At 37.3% G+C, this 14,251-nt stretch overlaps 1 protein-coding gene across 5 annotated transcripts; it reads right to left on the reverse strand.

The window, feature by feature from the left end:
* Window positions 1–8,177: 8,177 nt before the first annotated feature.
* LOC149562000 (uncharacterized) lies at window positions 8,178–12,145 on the reverse strand. 5 transcript variants are annotated; one of them, XM_089825539.1, is made up of 6 exons: window positions 12,010–12,145; window positions 11,293–11,472; window positions 10,532–10,684; window positions 9,876–10,223; window positions 9,690–9,766; window positions 8,178–9,348 (listed from the first exon to the last, which is right to left on the reverse strand). In XM_089825539.1, the coding sequence occupies exons 2-6, from the start codon at window positions 11,453–11,455 to the stop codon at window positions 8,413–8,415; spliced, it is 1,677 nt and encodes a 558-aa protein (XP_089681665.1). In that variant the 5' UTR covers window positions 11,456–11,472; window positions 12,010–12,145; the 3' UTR covers window positions 8,178–8,412. The 5 variants fall into 5 exon arrangements, with proteins under 5 accessions (XP_089681665.1, XP_089681664.1, XP_089681666.1 ...); XM_089825538.1 differs by having other exon boundaries at window positions 11,688–12,145; XM_089825540.1 differs by lacking the exon at window positions 12,010–12,145 and adding an exon at window positions 11,557–11,673.
* Window positions 12,146–14,251: the final 2,106 nt, after the last annotated feature.

Raw genomic sequence — 14,251 nt, forward strand, 5'->3', positions numbered from 1 at the left:
AATCCATTCCATCACTATATCAGTGTCCATCTTTCCACTAAACAATGGAATTCCTTCTAGGGCTTTTCGTCCTAGTGCTTTGATGGCCTTCAAGAATGGTTCTTCATTCAATGGGAAGTATGGTTCAAGTATGATGTCCTCATCAATATTTACCTTCCCTTTATTACTACTTTCACCTTCTTCGTCTTTATTCTTCGCTACTTCAACAAATTCTTCTAGCTTTGTCTTCATTTTTTCTAGGGTTTGTTCAAGGATTCTATCTCTCCTTTTTCTCACCCATCTCTTTGGCTAACTTTTCATTAGTCAATATTATTGTTTCACCTACTGACTCTTCTGCATTTTGAAATATCTATCCACAATCCCAAATCTTTTGGGGCTCTGATAGCACTCTGATGTAAAGACAAGTCTTGCACCTTACTTCTCTTAGGGTCTACTCTAGGCCACTACTCTAGCCTATTAGGGTTCTTCCACTAACCCTAACTTAGAAGGATTACATTCCCAATCCTCCCTTCTTTCAAATTTTCCACACCAACATAGAATTCAACTCCATCCAAACAACACTTTTAGATGTCGTATTGGGTCATCCACACTAATTGACCACACATGCTCACAACATACCCAAAATGGAGAGAGATGATTGTTCCTAGGGAATTGGGGCCATTCCAATGCTCATCAACCAAAAATTCATATAAATCTCTATCGATTTCAAAAAATCTCTCCAAACTAAGCCTAATAGGGCTATAAGGAATTAGGCCTCCAAACTCACCTTTTGGCACACTTTGAAAAAGGCTTAACAAGGTGGAAAAAAACTTCATATCTTGATACCCTTTTGGAAGACCTTTGAAATTCCCATGGTCTCACTTCCCCAACCTATTTGTATAATGGGTTGCTATTTTTAAGGTTAAAATCTAGGGGTTCCCAATATGCTGACACAATTCACAAGGGTTTGTTCAAATCCCTAACTAAACATGTCAACATGACTTCTCCTTGGGCATAGGAATTCTCCACCTTCATATCCTTCTCTCCATCCACTTGGATTGAAGCAACCAATGCTCTCAATCCCATTAATTGTTGTTTCAATCATTGTGATCCCTAATCATGCTCACTTGGCTTGCCTAGGGCATCACTGTAAAAAGCCCAAACTTGCTTTCTAGGGCCAAAGCTCTTGCATACTTATGGTACAAGGATTCATCTCACACATTCCAAGAGACCGTATAGATGCCACAGTGGAAAGGTGAGTTATGACCCCGTCTTCCAAAACTCCCTAGTTCAAACCAATGACAGTGGAAAAACCAAAATATTTACAAAAGTGCAACGAAATGGAATCAACAACCTATCTAATCACACACAGAATTACATAATTAGACCTACCAACTTATAAAAATGTTATAGTATGGAGTTCAATCCATTAAATATCCAAATGAAGCAAAAAGACTGACTATCGTAAAACAACTCAACAAAATACTTGTTCATTAACCAAGACTTCTTCAAAATGCCATCCAACCCCTGTCATAGGTCGAGGGAGGCTTTATATAGGTCTAACACATTCGTTTCAAATGCTTTCAAGTGGCTATTCCACCTAGTGCTTGAAAATGTACTTTTTGCAATAAAAGTTGTTATGACAACTTTTGCAATTTTGCAAAGTTGTCACGCAACTTGACGACTTTTTGCCTAGTTAGACCAAACTTGGTCAAAACCCTATGAAACTCTATCAAGTGCTTGGACATGTCATTTATGACATGAAACCATCATTCCACCCCTCACTTGTCTAATCTAGCCCTCTAAATGCACATTTTCCACCTTTAACAACAATGGCAACGATTTGCACACCACCTAGCAACTTTGGACAAACAAGTAGCATTGAGGACCTAATTAGACCTCCTAATGGCTAAATCTTACTCTAGGACTCTTTAGCCCCTTTATTACACTAGTGGCTTGGCTAAGGCCACTACAAGCCAAAACTAGACTAAGAACCGTAGGTTACCAATTAGCCTTACCTAGGTGCTTTTGCACCAGAGGGTTTGTTCTAAGGTGGAGAAAATGAGTTATACATAGTGGAAAGTTGATGAAGTAACAAATTGTCGATTGCGTATTAGAGAAGGATTTGGGACAAAGCAAGTAACAAAATCAAGTGTGACCAAGCCATAGAAGATTATATGGTATGCAGAAGAGTTTCAGAACTTAATAGGATCTGATCATGCATAGGTAGTGTAACTAATAGATCATTCCGTTTGTTGTTTTTTAACCATTATAATAGTGAAATCCCTTAAGCAAGGTGAATCCTAACATATTTCGATTGTAAATTGTCTAACAAGGTGGCATTCAAATAGAGTGTTCAAAGTCCTCCAACCAGGTTGTTCTTGATAGTGCAAAGATCCTAACAAGTCTATAGGTAAATCTCTTAATCAGGTAGTACTTTTGTAACCCTTAAGCTCCTCATAGGGCATATTCTAGAAGAGTATAGATTTTGTGAGCATCACCACACACCGTGGTTTTTACCCTAGTTGGGTTTCCATGTGATAAACATGGCGGCTTCATTGTGTGGTAGATTTAATTGAAGCTGCATGTTTTGAAAGGTTTATTTACATTAGATGTCGATTGAATCTTTTGATGTTCAAAGTTTAGAGGAAGTTTAAATCAATGAATTTGTTGATTAGTGATTCACCCCCCTCCCCCCTTTTTGTAATCAAACTTGTATTAACAAGCATTTCACAACTAACTCTAACTTTATACAAACTCAAACTTTTAAAGCCTAACATTGGTTACAATAAGCGGCATAAATCGCTTTATCAATGCGAAAGTAAGATCTAGAACTTTTGGAGAAAGAAAATTCATCAGTTAAAGGAAGAATGACATCTTTTCCCAAATATGAGATTGTTGTTTACCAAGAACTTGTGCTTCGAGTACATAGGATTCATCCACAAATCATCCTTTCCTCATAATCCCCTTGAACAACTAAACCGTTCCACAATCTTGTGCAATCTTAAGACACTTCCCAATTCATCAAAAATAACACTTTCAATTATGCTTAATACATTTGTTGATGACTTTTCACTCACAAGAAATGAAAAACTTATCAGAGTTTAATATGGGATTAAATGATTATCTAGGATCAAACCATTGATGATCCCAAAATAACACCATCTTATTTCCCATTTTTGTCAATTTGGAAATACCTTCTCTAAAGTTATGAGTCCGTGTCTTGTATTTTTAAAGGAGATACTTCTATGCCAAGCTTTCTCTTTCCCACTAGAATTCCACCATAATATTATCGGTTCGTGTGCATCCTTTAGAGTACTTATCATAGTCATTGTAAGGAACATTGTGCATTCGAATTTGAGACATAGATAGCGGGAGACTTGCAACACTCTGTAATTTAATCAAACAACAAATCCTTTGCATCTATACTAGAAAAATGACGTTCCGCTTCCTTGGCTTCATTATATCCAGTGATCGTAGTAATAATGAAGCGTGAAGATGTGACACTTGTTAATTAGTATAAATTATTGTGAAAAATAAAGTGTTCCACCTTTCGAGCATTCCCATACCAACTACATCAGCTAGGAATCGTTCGCCGTCACTTCTATAATGCTAATTACTTTTGGAAATTTCCTCTTTGTTTATAATCTTCCCAACTTGCCCCATTCATCTTTCTTAGCTCCGTGTGTTGATGCCAATTCTATTCCTTCACGAAGATATGGAATTCCCTTGAACAAGAGACATGGATCATATACACTTAATTGCGTGCATTCTTCTTTATTGAAAATTCAATATCTTATATTCTCCATAATACCCATGTTCTTATGCATACCATCTTCTTCACCATAATACACAAATTACACAATGAAGTAGTGTTAGAGAATATTACATCATTTTACATGTGTCCAATAGCTTGTCAAGCGCTTTATAACAAATCTATTCTTTGTTTTGGCACAAAACACTCTCCTCTCAAGTATCAATATGAATATTGGTGAATGATTTGGGAGCTTGTTGCATTGTCATGGAAGTTTCTAAATCATTTTTCACACATCCATTCTTTGCAAATTGTTGAGATCATTGCGGCGTAAATCTGACATCTAACATGGGATTCCTTTATGTTATTTTGTTAATGCAGTGAACGCAAGCCTTAGTCTCCTATCGTTTGTTTAACATCACCAATAATTTCCAAATGCAATCGCCAACTTTGAACTATGGTCACAAACAATTAACTATGGTCATTCCATAGCATCACTTAAACATATCAAGAAAATACCATTCTTTTTGTTCTTTTATCAAGTTGGTCTTGTTGGAATCACCGTTGCTGTTGCACCAAAAACTCGAGCTGTCAATGAACATCACAACAACGCTCGAGCTGTCAATGAACATCACAACAACCAAAGACAAGGATCCACCACAAAAATTTCCATTCTACCATAGCACGACTAAAGGTGGCGGAACTGGGCTTTATGCCTGCTAATTGATTTGCTTGAAAGTTTCCAAAGTCTTCTAAAAAAATCTAGCTTGCTGATGTCTGACGACCATTAAATTCCATGAGATGGCAAATTTTAGAGGTGAACTGTCAAGCATTTCAGGCTCTTGTTTTTGATCTCATATATCGTTGCATTTTGGAGGCATTCTAACAGCTAGTTCATGTGATTTGTCTGTGGTTCTAGATTCACATACATCTCCTTGTGATGGGGACACAACCCAAGAACAGAATGGACACAACAGAAAAGCGGAAATTATATTAACTGAGAAAATAAGCTAGTACAAACAGTACAGAGAAAATCAACTTCAAAACATGCCCTAAGGGCTTACAATAGCATAAATCTGGAGATAATTTCTCCTTTTAGTACCTCCTCTCAAACTCCACTCCGAACTGCCTTTTACAATGCCAAAAATCTCCTTAAATAGACCCTGGAGGATTAAGGACTAGGAGTACATTCTAGAAAGTGCTAGTAGACATCCACCGACCAAATAGAAGGTTTCGGAAGCTGCGGTAGAAGTCGGTGCAAATCTAGAAGAATCTAGAAACGGTAACCGAACTTCCGGAAGGCATAACTTTTGAACCGTAGCTCCGATTGACGAACCGTTTACATTTCTGGAAAGCTCTTGAAGCACTCTATAGCCCTATGGACCAGCTTCGCTCGTCCCCCATTTTTTGGCCTTTTTCGAAGTTATTTAATGCCCCTAACCTGACTTTGAAGCATTCTTAAGAGGTCTCCAAAATCCGAAAAACTGCAATAACTTTCAAACCGTGGGGCCTTTTGACCTGATTCTTTTTCTGGAATGCTCTAAATCACAATTACATTCACCTGGCCAATTCACACCTTCTAGGTCACCAAAATGATGACCAAATTGCATGCTCCTATTTTTTCGGAATTTTCTAGCACATTGATAGTTGAACTGTGAGAGTTGGAACCTTTATTTGACCCAAATGGGTATCAAAAAATGAAAAGACATGAAACAGAAACTAAGTCTAACTACATTTTTTTGGTGACACAGGATTGCCCTTATACCTTTGGATGCTCCTGCATCACCTTGTGAGTACCTTTCTTTAAGGCGCTCCATGACATCTCGTGCCCTTACCAAGATTCCACATTTTGCGTGCATTTTTATTCAATTGCTGAACAACGTATCCTCCAAGTTGTTCGTTGTGAATAGCAATTCTATGCCATTGCAAGGGTTTGCTAGCTCTGTATATTATCATCGTCCTTTTGTCAAACAAACCACATTTCCCGACTGTAGAGATGGTTGCAGTATGTCCATTCCTCAATATTTTCTGAACTGGTGTTTGCCCCACTTTTCCACAAGTAATGGCCTTATGAGCACCAGGAAAACCCCATATCAAATTGAACTACTCTGATCGAGCTGTAATTATTTTACTTCTTAGCACCGATTACATTCCAAGACCAAGCCCTTTGACCTGTTCATTCTCCCTTCGTTGACAGATATCTTCTTTGTCGTAGCTCATGATCATGTCTCTGCAAATATGGATGGACCGGTTTGGATTTGGACAATCTTTGAGGAAAGTTCAGAATTCTAATTTTGTAACTTTTGAAAGGTTTGAATTAGGGAAATCTTTTGTAAAATTGTGAACGACTTTTCAACTTTTTATCAAAATACCTAACCATCAAAATTTCTTTAGTTAAGGCCTTAATATTTTAGTTAAAACTTTAACCTTTCTCTCGCACATATACCTTTTTGAGTTAATATCCCAATTTTTACTTATTTAAAATTATGATTTTAATATTGAATTTTAAATTTTAAACAATTTAAATTTATTGTTCCAGTTTCAAATAAGCATAACTTTTGAATCACAATTCTGATTCCATAAATTAGAAGTGCAGGACGAAGCTGACAACAGGGGATAAAATTCTAACCATTCTAAAGCTTGAAATTTGGTATTTTTTTGCTTTCTATTAACTCAAATGATGGAATTTTTGAAAACCAGTGTTAAGCCCCTTTATAAAGTCAAATGTACTACTACTCTATTGATAAAAAAAAAACCCTTAACAAATGTCCTATGACAAATAATTTTACAAATCTAATGTTTTGTTTTTCTATCAATGATAGAAATGCTGTAACGATTGAGCTACATTCCAAGACCATACAAGGTTAGTTAACCAAAAAAACTTGCCAAAAGTCACCCTCTCATGCCACCAAGGTCTCATAAAATGTCCACACATGTGAATTAGCCAAAAACCCATGTCCCAACATTTATGCCAACAATTACTAACCTAGCACTTGTCCCCCAAAGCCCTTGGCCAAAACTCCGCTATTGCTCAAAGAAGCCAACCCAATTGAGAAGTTTCCCAAAACCTTACAAGTATAGTTCATGACAAATTCATTGTGACCTAAATTGACAAGATTTTGAACCCCTTGGCCACACCATTTAAGTTGTTATAACTAGTTCCCTATCCATTCTATTGTAAGAGGAAAAATATTGCTACTGTGGGCCCAGAGTTTCTCCACACCCCACCCCAAACTCTCAAGGCTTGCCAAGAACTCCCATGGCTCCTACTGGAAACTAGCCCGAGAAAGACCAAGATGCTGCTACTGAATCCCAAAGTGATAGTTTACCCCAACAATCAAGCCCTCCTACGGCCCAATCCTCAACATACTACAACTATTTGAGGCAAGAGAACAATTTAAAGGATCACTTACCTCAAAAATGATTTTATCAAATGGTTTTAAACCCTTATATGTAACCACTCTTAATTTAAGATAACAAGACCTGGAGAGAGCCATGTTTAACCACACCAATGACCCACAAAGAAAGTTAGTTGATAACATTTGGTCTGAGGTCAAGATGTTTGCTGCCATTTTCAAAAGGGCCCGGCTAAAAGAACAAGAGCTAAAACGATAGCGTGACGACCCTAGCGCTCATATATTGGTGGATCTTGGGATGTTACATCTCAAGATAAGGTCAACGGGTTATGAGTAACAGACAACTGGTACCATGCAAAATCTTTCTGATGGTGGTTAATCTTGTTTCTAGTTTTGTTCTTCTACTGTTGTTTGTTGGCTCTGTTGTGTATAGTTAGTCCTCATATATTCTGGTGTGTCAGTTTAATACCTCATAAGTTTCATTTGTCTGAATGCAATCCTGTATTTATCTTAATGAAAACACATTCTACAAACTCATTTGATACATTGTCTTATTGAATTTTGCACAATATGGATGTTTTGACAAAAAAAAAATAGTGGGCCTATCAAGTTCAGCAAGTTATGAAGTTTGCAACTATCCTAACAATGATATTTTTAAATAAACAGCTCTACCTTCATTTGATATCTAACAGGTTCTCCTTTTACGCAGATACGTATATGCAGAAATAAATCCTAACATGGTTTATCATGATCAAATGAATTAGAATTGAAATGCACAAGATATGACAGAAAGAGGACTACATATAGAGTGCATTAGGGACAGCCAATTTCCTTTTGTTCTGAGTAAGAGCATATTTGTTGACTGTTACATGTTATATCTGTATATATATTTTCTTGTTTTTGCTTGCTAACAAAACTGTGAAAACTCAGACACTGCTTTAAATGGAAAACAACAAAGAAAAGAAGCCAATAATAGCACAAACAGCTCATTATATCATCATGCCCAACAAATCAATTGATGTTCCTCAAACCTAGGATGTAATGTGACTCAAACCTTATTTTAGGACATGCTTTACCAACTTGCAGTATTGTCATTTCCAACAATTCCATTAATATTTCTCAAACATGTGCTAGAACATCCTGACAAACCTTATTTACATACAAATTACAGTAATATATGGTCTCCTTTTCTTGGGTCCTTCCGTTAGCAATAAATAACAAAAGACATGATGTCTTGATATTTGTTACTGCATTTAAATTCCTATTCAACATCCCAGTAACTCTAATACCGATGATGTTATATTTGCATCACAGTCTAGAATCTCATTTGGTTAGTGGGTTGAAATCATCGATAAGATAGTCTGAAATATCAGTTGTTCCACTTGAAAAGAAATCTTCATTACCTATATCTACCTCCTGTCCACTTCCAAAGTCAGTCCTCGCAAATGCTTGCCTATTAACTATGTCAGTATGAGATTCATGAATAGAGCTGCTTCCAAATTCTTCTGCAAAGTTTTCAAATCTATTGACAGGTTGCACTTTTGATAGGGTGCCTTCAGGCTTGAATGGGCTGTCGACCCATGATATGTCCTCCATGGGGTAGAGTTCATCAACTTCTTGAAGCATACTTTTAATAGGCTCCGTGCACAGAAAATCTGGTGCAGGTTTATCTTGTTGAAATGGATTAGGAATATCAGCCATACTCATGCTCTGTGTCCTTGAATGCCTAAGACTCAACTTTCTAACACTCTGTTGTTCAGGGATTGGATCAAGAACAGTATCCTCCTCCTTATCAATATTATTGACTTCCTTTTCTAGTTTCATTTTTGAAGTGTTGATTCCAACTTTTTCATTTTCATCAAATGCTCGCTCACATTGGGCCTTCCAGAGCATACCCATATCCACCGAACTCATTCTTTGTAATCCACTCTTTAAGCCACTTCTTGACTCAGCCATCTTATTAGCCAGATTGGAGCCTTTTGGAGGAAGAATTCCTATGCCTCCCAAGACTTGTGCTCTGTTTGCTGCCAACTTTTGCTGATAGGCCCTGTACTGCTGAAGGGATTTGAGAATGCCTTGGTCTAGACCCTTCCCAACTGCTATGCTTGAATTGACACCAACACCCAAATTCAAGCCTTTTCCACTTGATTGTTTTTTGATTGTCCCTCCAGACATGCTGTCCTTGGCAGCCTGGAACGAAGCAACCGGGCAAGATTCAGGAATGATCCCACTCAGTCGCCTTAGATACAATCGGTACTTCTACACACATATAAAACCAAACAAAGAAATGAAATCCAGTCAATTCTTCCCATGTTTGAAAGCAAGCTTGACTATATTGATTATAGACCACAGAATGAATTTGGTAATAGGGTTAGCATGGCCGCACAACTACAAAAATAGAAAAGGGCTAATGGTCATACAAGGTTACTCAGATCACTGCTGTGAAAAAGCTACCACATTAATGAAAAGTATATATTGCCACTTGCATACTCAAATTATTTTTCAACCTCAGAAACCATGTTTTCATGCATAACAAATAAAATAGGAGTTTATCAATCAAAATCAAATTTCTCCTCCACAACCCAGAGGAGGTCAATTACCTGTAAATGACTTGCAACATTCTCTCGTGAAAGCCCCTGAACTTTCATGACCTCAACAATTTTCTTTGGAACTGCTTCTGTTGACAGTTGAAACAAATAGAAAGAGAAGTTAAAGACTTTGAGATTGTGTAACCATAAAAAATCAGAAGTACTCAATTGTGATCTTTTAAGGGAGTTAGAACTTACTCTCGATTCCCACTTTATTCACCGCAGCAACAAATTGCTGATGAAGTTGCACAGTCCAATGAACACGTGCTCTCTTCAGACTGCTAACATCATCAATAACCTCATCATCTGCAAAGTCCCCACCACTGAAATCTTTTCTCTTTTTGGAAGTCGATTCTGGGTTATCAATCATTTCACGGTCATCACAATCCCCCAACTCTTCCTTAAGATGCTCTCTCCCTCGCCTACGCACTACGTGTTGCCAAATGTTTCTTAACTCTTCTATCCTTATAGGCTTAATTAAATAATCACAAGCTCCATGAGTGATGCCCTTCAGGACCGTACTAGTGTCTCCATTTGCCGACATCACTGCGGACACAATAATTCAAGGGCATATACAGTACGTAATCATAGCTCAACTTATCAAACTGGATCCTTCTTAACTTCCTGCATAAGATATACGAAAATAAAGGAACAAATGGACTCTCAACGGTCGAAGGATACAAGAAAATAAAGATGGATGTCCCACATAATATCCAATATGAAATCAGAACATGAGCATCCATGTGGCAAATATTTTAGATGGTTCACTCGCATGATGATGGAAATCTAGAGACCCTCTACAAAATTAACTTCTGAAAAGAAATTCCAAGACCAAAGAGAAGGCAAATACTTACTTATTACAGGCAAATCCAGTCCCAATCCAACTTCTTCCAGCAGCTTGAATCCATCCTCATCTGGGAGATAGACATCACTCATAACCAGGTCAAACTGATCCTTGTCTTGCCTGATCATCGATATAGCTTGAGAAACTTGACTACATGTTGCCACTGTAACATTGGAAGGCACACGTTTTACTCAGAAAACGTCTAAACTACTGCTCATACTGTGTCAGGATATTTCTAAAAATACATAACAGATGCCATGATATCCTAAATATCCATTTTGCTTTACTATAATCTGAAAATTCCATATGTATCAGTCACTAGGTATTCGAAATTCAGTCTTCGACAATACCTTCATTATATCTTGTGTGTTAAGACAATCTGTAAAAGATTCTAGTACCATTTGTGTGCCAAATCCAGTTTTTAGTAATATCTAATACAATATCGCACTTGTGAAAGGATAAACTAAGCTCTGATTAAAGTAAACGTAAAAAGGGACAATTTTCAAAGCATTTCCAGACTGAAAAATAGGCATATCATAAACCCATCTTAGGTTCAACTATCCTTAAAATTTCAGCTTGAATTGGAAAAACTGAGATTATAATTATGGCTAATTCTATTGCCAACAAAGAACCATAACATGGTCATTTCTACTAGGCCCAAAATAACTCCAAATAGAGGCTCTGAACAACATCACAGCTTATTTTCCTTTATCCTTCACTACACAAGTTCAACTATGCAAGTCTTGAACTCAAAGGGTTCTTAGTTCTTACCCTTGTAACTACACTGGCGAAGCATTCTTTCAAGTACTACACGGCAAAGAGGATCTTCATCCACAACCAAAACCTTAAGCCCAGAAGGCGAAAAGTTCTCAATTTGCTTCATTGCCCTCGACTCGTCCGCTGGATTTACACGATAGCTCCCACTCGACCTCATCGTGTCGACTATCTTCCCTGGATCATCAGCATACCCACAATCAAATGATTTTACAATATCCATTCATAAAACCCTGCCTCGCCTTATATACTGAAAATTACCATCATCCCAAACTCGATTCAGCTGTCAGACAAAAGTTTAAAGACTTCTCCACACACAATCTACGAACTGAGAGGGTTTCAAATGGCGGGAAAAGAACATACGGGAAAAGAACATAGACGAACAAACGAACCTAACGATCTAATCCTCCATCACCATGAAAAAGCCGTATCTCAATGCTCTCAATGCCCACTTTCTATCCACACTTACCAGCAAAGCCAGCACTTGCTCTACAAGGGCTTAAAATCGTATGTACAGATTACCTAAGCCCTTATGCAGATAATGGGTCATTTATGAATGGCTATATAATACATCGCCCAAGTGAATCACAAAGATAAAACCCTGCTTCACCTAAGAATCCAAGCACTATTTTCAACTAAACCCTAACTAATGAGAATTCTTGAGAACTCTAATTTCATCCGTTTAACCAAAAAAAATGAGTAATGAGATCTTACACACAACAAAAACTCAGACTGCAAACAGGAATCACACTGTTATAGACACCCAGATGAAACTAGTGATTCATCTAGCACAATTGGCGCTCCTGGAAATCTGCAGAGTTAGAAATGTGATTACTGCTGTGCGGGCAGTATGAATAGAGTAACAGTCAGAGCATGTTATAGCAACATAAACAAATATGTTTTGTTGGCCAAAGCTCCACATTTCCATGTAATGTGGACCCAACATCTCGGCCCCCCACCTCAGCAGTCGCCATCTCCTCCCTTCCACCAATCCATTCCTCCCACACACATATATCTATCTGCAATTTGTGGGGACTACAACAGGGTTACCACACAATTTTCAATTCCAATAATGGAATATGTCGACCCTCCCTGTCAAACGCAAATATTTTGTGGCGATTATTTATTCGAAGCTATCTTTACCAAATACATGAATGAATTATTTTTTAGAATTTCTTAAGGAGGGTTTGTTTTTTTGACGAAGTTATTTTTTTAAAAAATCCCTGGAGGATTCAGACCTCTGAGGCAACCCAGCAAGGCACGAAGTCTGCGAGCTACCAACCAGCGAAGGCTCCACATAGACTTTTTAGGAACTCGATACGAGCTTACTCGTGCCTGAAACCACTTCGGCTTAGAGCCAAGGACTAAGGGGCATCCACGCCATCAAAATCACCCGGGGCACGATCCCGGCCTCATCCCTTATGATGTCAGAGCCTTGCACTCAACAAGACTTGATCCCTGGTGGGTTCTTTGTGAGCCATTCAATATGTCAAGATATGTTTTAGACTGAATTTCTTTTGAAGAGTTTAGGATTGAGAAGTAATCATTCTTCTTTCATTCTTTATGATATTAGACCGCGTGTTCAAAGAGATTTGATTCTTGTAGACTCATTGCCGTACTTTAGACTATGAGATTAACAATATTTTTTAGAAACTTAGATTTTGTATTCCTATTTTTTTTTCCATTTTGATATATAAATTTTGTGAGTGCTAATTACTACTTTCTATTCTAAAATTCAATATTATTTTTCAACAGATGCACGGATGCACTTCTAACGACATAAAAACATTGATTTAGTATGTAAGATTGGCCATGCTTGGAATAAATCCCATAGAGAGTTAGGTAATGGCATATGGAAATTAAGCTTGTTAATGCTATAGTAAGTAAATATAAAGGTAAACATATTTTTGTCCTTGGGATGGCTATGTTATTCAACTGTGGAAGGGTTCACTTTTTCCTTATCTTCCTGCTCCATTGTGTCCATCCAAGGTTCCTCTTATCTGAGCACAAACCAAGTAGATCCCCCCAAGTGAAAGCTATTACAAACTCAATTTTTATAGGGCCTCTAGGGGAAATCCAGTTAACTCTGGCTATGGTATAGTTATTAGAGACTTTAAAGGTCGTGTGACTGTAGCAAAATCATCTCCTCTAACTCCGAGTACTAATAACAAAGTTGAGGCCCTGGTCTTGCTTTTTGGTTTGGAACTTGCAAAATCACGATCTATATCTAAGTTACATGTTGAAGGGGATTCAACCATTATTATTAATGCGTGGATTAAATGTCATGTGTATAATTGGTCCATACAGTATATATTGCATCAAGTCTGGTCTCTTCTTGATTCAATCTCTAAATGTTACATTATGCATACTTATAGAGAAGGTAACCTACTAGCTGATTGTCTGGCTAATTTGGGTATTGATGGAGTTTATATTAACTCTTTACTTTCTCCAATTAATCTCCTTGATTACCCCAACTTGGTTAATATTATGACAAAAGAATATGCTTGGAATCCAGTTGAGCCCTTCTCAAATATTAATTGACATTAAATCATTGCTCCTTTGTAGTTTTAAATGTTTTACTTTTATGGATCTCACTTGTTTTTTTGAGATATTGTATATAGTTTAGGGTCTTGGCTTGCACTTGCATCAGATGACTTTTTACTAATATCATAGTCTCAATTATTTTGGATGAAGATCAATGATGGAAACTTTTACGACAATTTTTGGTTTGGTTGAGGTATTTTCGTTGCCACTAGATAATGTTTTGATTAACAATTGTCTTCATATGAGTTTTGGGCTCTTTTGTAATCACAATGTTCTAGATTTGGGGTTCACGATGACAAAAATCATTTGTGTTGATAGATACCCTCTTTAGATGCAACCTTTCTTCTTTTGCATCCTTTTTGTATTAGGCAATGACCAAAGTTTTTTTTTTCTGATTCTGTTCTCCATGAGC

This window comes from Cupressus sempervirens, chromosome 4, assembly GCF_028749045.1.
Source record: "Cupressus sempervirens isolate cs-2001-9-10 chromosome 4, ASM2874904v1, whole genome shotgun sequence".
NCBI lineage: Eukaryota > Viridiplantae > Streptophyta > Pinopsida > Cupressales > Cupressaceae > Cupressus > Cupressus sempervirens.

Bases quoted from the DNA above. Each gene is read 5' to 3' on its own strand.
- LOC149562000 (XM_089825537.1), bottom strand. From the start codon at position 11,518: ATGGATATTGTAAAATCATTTGATTGTGGGTATGCTGATGATCCAGGG. The intron at 10,685-11,292 runs GTAAGAACTAAG...CCAATGTTACAG, and splicing joins TCGCCAGTGTAGTTACAAGG to TGGCAACATGTAGTCAAGTT. The intron at 10,224-10,531 runs GTAAGTATTTGC...TTGTGTCCGCAG, and splicing joins ACTGGATTTGCCTGTAATAA to TGATGTCGGCAAATGGAGAC.